Source organism: Perca fluviatilis, chromosome 1 (assembly GCF_010015445.1).
Source record: "Perca fluviatilis chromosome 1, GENO_Pfluv_1.0, whole genome shotgun sequence".
Taxonomy (NCBI): domain Eukaryota; kingdom Metazoa; phylum Chordata; class Actinopteri; order Perciformes; family Percidae; genus Perca; species Perca fluviatilis.
This window is the reverse complement of record NC_053112.1, coordinates 24654103-24664234: the sequence shown is the minus strand read 5'-3', so window position 1 is coordinate 24664234 and position 10132 is coordinate 24654103. Positions and strand designations below refer to the sequence as shown.

Here is a 10132-nt window from a genome sequence, read left to right as displayed (position 1 = left end):
CGAAACAAAACATACTGCAAACCTGAATGACGTCATCAGGGTTATCATCACAAGCCTCTTTCACACTGAGATTCCTCAAAGGCCGACTGCCGTAGTTCACACTGAACCAAACGGCATAATGCCGCCCCAGTGTGTGATTTTAGACAGCATGCCATCATTCTGGGAACAAAAGAGGCGTGATGTGTAACACAACATCGTAGGCGTCTAGTGTGTGTGAGCCAATCCGCACCGCCCAACCCTAAAAATCAACCACCCAAACCCGACCTGACCCACAAATCGCCAACTTTATGCATTAGAGTAACACAATTGTCAGAAGGGAGAAGGACAGAGATGGACTGAGCGCCGTGGCACATGTAAGAGACAGAAAGAGAGAGAGAGAGGGGAAGAGACGGTGGACTATTTCATGCAATATTTCTGTAACTATATATCTATATAACTATATAACTTTGGCTACTCAAACTATATAACTTTGGCTACTCAAAACCCTGCTTTGCCACTTTTTGACCTGCCGGTGAGTCGACTCCTGCATGTAGTCTCGTCCAGTGTTTTTGAAGCTTGAACCACACTACAAACTAAAAGACAGCACTTAATGTATGCCTTAACTTGACATTTGATTTGCCGGTAGCATCTCATCTCTCACCACCGTGCTTTGTACTTAAACTCCAGTCATGAATGAAATGTACCTGTGCTACATACAGTAACCGGAGGGTGCCATGTTGTTGCCACAGGGTGTTGGTGCTCTCCTGCTGCTGTAACCAGATGTGACATTACAAATGATTCACGGAGGCATGATCTTTTGTGTTTTGCTCAGCTGAAGTCAGAACGGTCCTCGTGGGCCCAGCAGGGGGGGCCTAGTATCTGCTAACATTATTATACTGTTTGTTTGCGTATGATCTTGTGTGTGTGTGTGTGTGTGTGTGTGTTTTGTGGGCACAGGCATCAAACTTTATGCCTTCATTAAAACTTTGCCAAGTGTTTCTACAGCAACCAGTTTCTCTCCTCTTCTTCTACAACTCCACTTGTCATCCACACCACATGCTGCAGCATGTTTCTCACTCTCTCATTTTCAACCTGCATCTGCACGCTCACTGCTTGTCAGTTCCTCTTTTGTTTCCCTCTGCATGGGTTTCATCCCTCTATTTTTTCTCCAAACTGTAATCTGTACATCAACCACCCCTCCTCCTCCTCTCCCTCCGTCTCTTCTTCTCTCCTCTCTACACTGCTATGTGTGGGCGTTAAGCTCAGGCTGTACTTTCCATTTTGGTATTGTATTGTCAACGCATTGTTGCATCCAATCCAGTTAAGATGCTGTGGGAATACTGTATAAATCTCTCTCTCTCTCTGTCTCTCTTTCCACACCTCCCTCCCCATCTCTGGAAAAAGAGCCAGTTGCTAGGTAACAGTTAATTGTCAAGAAGTAGTTACATGTGTTGCAATGCATCCTGAGGTTGTTGGGTTGGTGTAAGGAGTAAAACAAGTAAGCAAGAAAAGACAGAAAATAGAAAATATTTTTTAAGAAGCAGGAGATAAAAACTGATTAAAGGATTATATACCGCCTCAGCATCCAGGGCCACAGATGTTAAAATTCTCCCACCAAATCTATACGCACACAAGGCATCGGTACATTTTCAAACCTGCAGGTTTCTTTAAATAACTCCTGTTGCTGGACAAGGCTTTCAGAGTAAAGAGAGCGTCTGAGGAGTGAGGGGGAGTGAGGTTTTTTGGGGGGCTTTGATCTCTGCTGCTCGTTCACTTTGCATCACTTCTTCCTTCCCTCAATATCTCTTGTTTTTTCTTCTTCTGCCTCTCACTCCACCTTTTTATTCCCAAGCCCCATTTAGTTTCTCTTTGGTCTACAACAAAAAACACTTATTCAACACGAGTAACATTAATCTCACATGATGAGAGTCCTGTTTATGAAAAACAACAAAAGAGGGAAGGGGAAGAGCAGAAGATGACACTCAGCCGCAGCCCTTACCTCAGCTCCACTGTGGGCCGACAGTACGGGACATAATAATATGATCTGTTACAACATGTACACAGCACATTTGATGTTTAAATATAAATAGGACCCAAATGAGACGTCCTGTTGCTCGCTGCCAACCTGTGGATACAACGAATGATGAAATACAAAGAAGACAAATACGTTTGAGATTTCTTTTTTTTAATACTCAACACTTTTATTCCAAAGAGACAGAAGAATAATATTTCTCAGCACTTATTTTCACATTGACTGTGTTTAATCTCATTTTCAATATTACTAAATATTCAATCAAATTTGAAATACTCTCTTCACACAAGTAATTTCTCTCCATACAAAAAATGCAAGGGTGAACTAGAATTTTGTACTATGTACATTTTTCACAATCTGTACAGCTCAGGGGTGGAGTTGTTTGATTCTTCTGTGGCAAAAACAAAAACAGAAGATTAGTTAAAGAGGAAAGAAAAGAGACTACCTCTGTAAAAATGCAATACATAATCTATTGTGCTTTCTGTGTACCAATTAATGATGGTGCCTTGAGAACACAACCTTCTTAGCTGGTCTTTGACCAAATCAAACAAGAAAATAAAAAAAACATCAACAAACCATGACTCATTAAATGTGCACACCGTGTAATAATAAATGATTACACATATCCTGGCCTGAAGTCGTTACAAAAGCAATTTTGCAAGGGGACCTACGAATCAAAGATTTATCCCAAATAGATCTATTCTCTGGTGTTTTTGTACAGTTTATTTTATTTTTTTTTATCAAAAGTCCATGAGCATGAGGTAAAGTATTTACATACAGTTTTATAGTACATGTACAATAAACAGTTATCTCTCACACACACACTGTCTCTCTCCCATATGAGCACACACAGAGGTAATCAAGCGTATGGATTCAGGCACATACAATAACAGAAATAATGAAACGAGATATTCAAAAGGAAAATAATAGGAAAAGTAGTTGAATTGGAAAAAAAAGGCTTCTTCAGTGACGATGGATGTATTAATCAAGACCTCAACCTTGTTTAAAAGCATTTACACAGAAAGAAAATTGATCTTTGTAGAAGATTAATAAAAAGATGTTTTCTATCCTAGTAAAATCTTTTATCAATTTAGCCATATTTATTAAAGCATAACTGAAATTTAGACTGTTAAGATTGGTGTCTTCTCTTGCAAAAATAAACACACACACACACACACACACCTACAGCACTACATGGATCATCAATGAAATTAAGAAAAAAATCCAAATATTGATAAAAAACACCCATTTTTTTCTGGGCAAAAAGTTAAGATTAAAAACAGAAATAAATAAAAGTGTATTCATGCAAGTCCTTACAAACAAACAGTAGAGATCCCCTATCATACATACTGACTTGTCAACCAAGAGAAGAAAACTCTTCCAAATTTTTGACTGGGATGTACAACAAACTAAATATATTCGACCCATTCAGTCTGCTTGTGCTTATAGGTATCAAAATTTGGTTTGGCAAAATTACTAAATGTCAGATTTAAGTGACAATAAATAACTGGAAATGGAAAATAGAAGTCTTATAATAAGATTTAATAAGGTCGCTGTAAATTATACTTGAGGATTTAAGGGAAAGTTGTTACCTTTATAAATAAAATATAATAATAAAACAGATTATAATCCAATGGGGGGGTTACAGTACATAGAGAAAGTATTCTTTATGTTTTGTTTGGTAAAAAAACTGATCTTGGGCAACATGGTGGGAGTAATGATGAATGGGATTGTATTATCCAGGTTCTCTTGTACCGAGTATAAGAAAATAGATTAAAGGAATAGTTTGGCATTTGGGAATTACGCGAAATAGATGAGAAGATCGAAACCACTTTAACATCTGTATGTTAAATATGAAGCAAGAGCCAGTTAGTTTAACTTAGCACAAATACCAGAAACAGGTGGAAACAACAAGCCTGTCCAGAGGAAACTATAGCCACCTTCCAGAAATTATAAAAAGACACACCTTATATCTCATTTGTTTTATTCTGTTTGTAAATTGTGGTTTTGTGGAAGGTTATGTGCCCCGCCTACTTCTTGGCCGATTGGTTGCATAGCAACATTACAGTAACAACAAAAAAAGTCCTGTAGGGTAACTCTCCAACATGTCCATTTTTTACACTTCGGTTTTTGTATTTACCAAAAGAATAATTACATGTTAATTAGTGAGCTTTAGCTTTTTGTACTCAAATGTGCCTAAGCTGCTGCTTCTGTCTGAGTGTGTGTGCTGGGGAGAGGGGAGAGAGAGAGAGTGAGTGGGATGTTGGCGCTCCGTTTTTTTTTTTGCTTAGACTGCTTGTTTTTAATAACTATGTTCACCACGTCATCTATAGTCCTGTTCAATTTCTTTTAAAATTGTTATTTTTATAATTGTCAAACCTGCCCAGGGACTACAGGTGGAAATTAGCAATTGTTGCTATAACCTGGCCCAAAAATATTCTCTTGTATTACATTGTAAAATGTCAAACTATTCCTTTAAATCACAGGGGAACACTTCAGTATACAGTTAGCACAAACAAACAAACAAGTTAGTTTGTACCATTTGTGAGCTAGAAACACTTGTCTTTTTAAGAAAAATAATGAAATTAAATGACATGCTATATAAAGATGTAATTTATGAATAATTGCAAGACTAAGTAAAGAGATTATTTGGGCTAGACTATGTACTAGAGCTTGCTGTGGTCCTTTAAATCAGCAGAGTGAAAATGTTCACTGCACATCAGTCAAATGTGACCATCTAATACAGCAGGCAGGGCGTATCGCCGTAATCATGAAATAATTAACATTACTGCTGCTCATCCCAGCAACAGAGGCCTCACTCTGTGAGTCCATTATGTCCCTGTCCTGAACAGCATTAACTGTCACAGCCAATTGAGTCAGACCCAATGAAACACGATGAGAGCAACAAGCGGACATTAAATGGGATTTACATGTATTTAATGGATAGTTGGTTCCTGGGTCATCTGTAATGAACAGTGAGGTCTGAGGAGGTATAAAGCTTGTTCAACTTCTTCATAAATGATTTCAAGGACTTGTAGTTAGAATAATTGTGGAGTTAATACCACAAGAAGCTGCTTCTATAGTTTAGTTCTAAATGGTATTTCTTTACATACAGGGGCACGGCTCTGTCATAGCTGACTTTTTTTTGGGGGGGGACGACAGGAATGTTTGTTTATCATGGCACTGTGGTTTTAACCCTTGTTATCCTGCTATTGGTTCCTTTTTTTCTTGGGGATCTATGGAGGAATTTAAGCTTCCTCTATGGCAGACATTTTTGCTGTGTAACATAATATCTGTTAAATGCCTAAAAGTCTGTTATGCTCATGAAACTCTACCCTCGTATCAGACTTTGTCAGTATTGTATTCTTAATCTCAAACCACTTAGACTAATTGTTTGCAGGTGATTGTGTGTGTAGAAAATCAGTATTAATCCTTTAAGGCACATCCAGCTCAAAATGTGAGACTGCCACCATTTGGTACTGCCGAGCAGAAAAAAAGGAGAGGAAACGGCAAATCAGTATGATGATGTTGCTTCTGCAGCTAAAAAAAAGAAACCTTCTTTGCAAAAAAAAAAAAAGTACATAGAATGTACTCAGCAAGTCATGCCTTTCACATACACTTCACAGCACTCAAGAGTAAGAAAAGTAAAAAAAAAAAAAAGAATTAATAGCAAAGAAGAGTCCATATTACAGGAACCCAAAAAAGATCTGACGACCGGTCAACCAGTCTCCTGTAATATTGGTAGGCTAAGAAAGAATTAACATCATACAAATATGTAACATGAACTATTTAAATCAATAAAATTGAAAAAACAATCCCAACCGATCATCAATAAACACTGGAATAATATTCAATAATATTATTAACATTATCAATACAATTATTATTAGTTTACCCTGTTACTTCAACAGAAGCGTCGATATCTCATTCATGATTGTATTTCCATTGCTAAACAAAATGTTTGTTTTGGTGTTAAGGAACTGCAGGAGGGCAGGAAAGACAATAAGTATGTGAAGAGAGCAGAGACTGGAGATTTTATTTCACTTTTTTCCCCCCTCCCTTCCTCCCGATCTTTCGGAGCGTCGGAGCAGCACCAGAATCCTCTCTTCTCATTAAAAACTTGTCTCCCGCCGGACTTCACAGCTTAGCCTGCAGTGGCCTCTGTGCATCGTCCAAATTCTTTCCATTCAGAGGAGTGAGAACAACACACACAGTATCGTGTCTCCGCATTCTCTTCACACAGAGAGGTCATCAGCATCTGTATGTTTTGCTCCCTCTTTTCTTCACCCACTTCATCTCCTCCCTCTCTTTCTTCCTCCGTCTTCCCCCTCAGACGTCTGACTCAATGCTGGAGAGCTTTTCGTAGACGTGTCCATTGCTGGCACCGTTGAAGGGTCTCTGTCCCTGCCCCAAACCTAACGTGTCCCTGCCCACTGGCAGTAGCTTGCTGGCCCCGTGGTGGTTCCCCATGGGCCCTCCCACCCCGCCCAGACACAGCTCTTTGGGGAACCTGGGGGCCACATTGGACATCACCCCAGCAGTGGCGGACGCGGGCAAATAGGAAGCTGCTCCCATGGAGCTGTGGAAGTCCCCTCCTCCTCGGCTGTTGTTGAGAAGTTGCTGCTGCTGCTGCTGTTGTTGCTGCGTCTGTGGCTTTTTGATGTAGTACGGTTTGGCGCCGTGTAATAGACACTGGTCGTCGCCGAAGGTTGGGATGAAGGGGTTCTGGTTCACCTTATCTGGGTAGAGAGATTTAGACAAGGAGTAAGTCCCGGCCCCTCTGCTGCTACCACCACCACCACCACCACCGCCCCCACCTCCCATCATAGCTCTATCTCTGTCCCTCAGGTCTCGCTCCCCCACCGACCGCTGATGTAACCCACCTTCGCCTCCATGGAACACACTGAAGGAGGAGCCGCCCTTCGCCCTATCCCCACCTATTCCTCCAAACATGGAAGACTCCCTTTCACCTGCATACCTCTCAAACATGTGTGCGTAAGGGCTGGGGCCCTCCATGAAGCGGTCTTTGTCTTTCAAGCTCACACTTCGGGGCTGGGGAAACTGCCCCCCAACGCCGCCAGCCCCTCCCATGCGTCCTGCCCCCTCCCTCTGCAGATCCACAAATGTGTCATACGAGTGTTGCCTCCGTAACACCCTCCCACCTGGCCCTAGCTTCCTGCGCTGTGCCTGAGTTTGCATTTGGCTGGGTCCTACGCTACTCTTCACTCCAGCGAACACCATATCCTCGCTGATGTTGTAAAGGTTGCTTGGCGGGATCTTACAGGAGTCACAGCGTTTGCAGCTAGCGGAGCTGGGGCGACTGGTGCTACCCCCAACGCCGCTAGCTGGGCAAGCGCCGCCTCCTCCGTGGTGACACGCATTGTGGCTGTTACGACAATCCCAGTCACCCCCTGCTATGCCTCCCCCTCCTAGCCCAGAAACCCCCTTATCCCAGCAGGTGTGGGCCTGCTGCCCTGTCAACACTGTGCCAAGCCCACCTTTACACTCTGGCTTCTTGCCTTTACCTTTCAGGAAGTCTTCCACAGGTACTAAGCTTTTACAGATACCACCACCACTACCACCGCCCACACCACTTCCTCCATTTCCACCCTCTTGCTCCCACTTGGCCTTGCCCTCCTTGGAGCAGAACTGGTCCGCATAGAAATCCCTCAGGTTCTCTTTGTCTTTGCGGAATATGTAAGGTGAAGAATTACCCCCTCCTCCTCCCCTCTTCCGCTCCAGGGGAGGTGAGACCGTGCGGTGCGCCAGGGGCCCGTGGGGGAAGTGGTGGTGGACGGTGTGGTGGTGGGCTCTCCTCCTGAGGCCGCTCAGCTCTATCTCGTCCTGCTCCCGTCTGCACTTGGCCGAAGCTGGCCTCTTTTTCAGGCTGTCCCTGTACTGCTTACGCCGCTTGTTGTTGCCCTCCAGGTTGCCGTAGGTGACAGTGTGCGTAGAGATATCCGAAACATCCGAGCGAATGTTCCCATCATCCCCCCCTGAGCCTCCCCCGCCCCCACCACAGTACCTGTCATGACCCCCGATGAGCCCCGTGCTGGATGCGCCTCCTTTGAAAGAAAACCTCCCGTACACATTGTTTCCCTTGAACCCACCTTGGGTGGAATCCGCAGGGGTGTGGCCAGCAATCAGGTCAAATTTATTGGTATTCCTGTGAGTCATGGAGGGGCGGGGCTGGGTGGTGAAGATGGGCGCTACCCCTCCCCCTAAACTGTCGCAATCGAACATGCCCCCCTCCAACGAGCTAGTGCTGCCTAAGCTACGCGGCCTATTAGGCGGGGGGCCGGACATACCCAGAGCCGAGGCCGGGTGGTGGTGCAGGTAATGGTCCTGGTACAGGTTGTTGTCCTTCAGGGGCAAGTTGCCAAAAGTCCTCTCCACCTCGCTGATGTAGTCACTGAACATGTTGTCCTCTGGCAGGTAGGGTGGCGCTGACTTACAGTCGGCAGGGTGACCCACCAAGCTGCGCCGGTGCTCCTGGATGTCATAGATAGCCGAGTCACGGCCGCTGTGGCTGTACTCCAGGGCAGCGTGCGGAGAGCCGTTAATGCCCGGGACGGCAGTCATGTCCTTGGCAGTGCGAAGCAACCGGAGTATGTTGGAGTGGGTGTTGTTCATGTTCTTCTTCATGGTGGCCGAGGGTGAGTCTATGGTTGACTTGTTTTCCTCAATTTGTACCCCGTGGATGCAGCTGTAGATACCCTGGAGTGTGAAAATTTGAAGAAAAGGGAGGTGGAGAGAGAAAGAGAGGGTGAGACAGGCCATGGGGAGAAGAATAAGAGTGAGAGTTGTAAGGTAGTAGCCCAAGTGAGAAGAAAACAACAGTAAAATGTGTGGCAGTAGTAAGGAATCAAAAACCAAAGGGGGTTTCATGTTAGAGGAAGGGAGTCAAACAGAAGACACATAAACACAGAGAGAAAAAAAAAAAAAAAAAAAAAAAAGAGACAGACAGACAGACAGACAGACAGGGGCAAACAGAGGCAGAGAGAGGTTAATGCATTGCCATGTTCTCTCTGACCACCCTCTTGTTTACACACTATTAAACAGTAACAGGAGCTGAGTTCATAAATGACTTTTCTCAGGGGAACAGCATGGACCCTCATAGCTGCTGCTCCACCTCCGACACAGAGAACTGAGGGAGCAGATCAAAGCCTTGATTGATAACACACGGGGTGCACTAAGCTCATGGTTTTGACCACAAATCAATAGGTTTAATCAATGTCGTTTAAATTTATCTGACACTGGTTACTCACTTTCTACCTCGTGATTGTTCTACTCTTTTTCCCTTCATGAAAAACATTGTCAAGGAAATGAATCCCTTTGTAAAAGTTTTTCTGACTTTCTATTAATATCAAGAGACACATGCATCAACGTAAATCGTCTATTTAAAAAGTTGTTATCCATCAGTGTGTTTGTTTTGGTCTGTGGGTAAGAACAGGATCTTCAAGAGAGGGGAAAGCCTTTTGCGAGTGAAGTCAAACAAGCGTGTTAAATGGGGGCTGAGGGAATCTGTGGTCGAGGCGACAGCCAAATCCGAAAGGTCGAGGACACGCTACCCACCAGCCAGCACGCGGGCCAGCATTCCTCAAAGGCGTCAACTTGTCAGAAACAGTTTCTGTCTGTCTCTTAGTCCCTTTCCCAGTCACCGAGCTACATTCATGAATCTGGATTGTCAACCCCTCTTTTCTTTTATACCTCCATTCTCTCTTTGTGTCTGTTTTATCTCCGTTTCCGGGCGCTCGGGTGAGCGGCAGCCGCTCCAATGGGATTGTCTGTCTTTATCTCTCTACATCTATAGTTACTACAGCTGCTGTGAAAGGTAATAGAACAGAGGTTCCTGGCACACTGCTGTGTCTATTCCTTTTTACTTTGCCTTTGTCCTGCTACCCGTTTTATTCTTTATCATTGACTCTCGCTAACTGATCTCTTTTTCCTCCTCTATTTTATTAGCCCTTTGTACTCTCATCACTTGTCCATTCTTACACTTTCTATATACTTTATATGAAATGCAGTTTTTTGAATGACGCACTTTCTTTAATATTTTGTCTTTCCTGGCCGCAACTTGAGTGTTAAACCAGGCATGGAAACGTATAAAAGATATCTGGC

The 10132-nt window shown here is 43.6% G+C and overlaps 1 protein-coding gene across 6 annotated transcripts in view; it reads right to left on the bottom strand.

The window, feature by feature from the left end:
- Positions 1 to 2716: 2716 nt before the first annotated feature.
- grin2bb (glutamate receptor, ionotropic, N-methyl D-aspartate 2B, genome duplicate b) overlaps positions 2717 to 10132 on the bottom strand; it is a 115555-nt gene continuing 108139 nt past the window's right edge. For 5 of the 6 annotated variants that reach the window (XM_039810448.1, XM_039810440.1, XM_039810458.1 and 2 more), the window contains exon 16: positions 2717 to 8728. In XM_039810448.1, the coding sequence (XP_039666382.1) occupies positions 6341 to 8728 (2388 nt within the window). In that variant the 3' untranslated portion in view covers positions 2717 to 6340. The remainder of the gene's footprint in view (positions 8729 to 10132) is intronic. The other variant, XM_039810488.1, reaches the window with a different exon arrangement.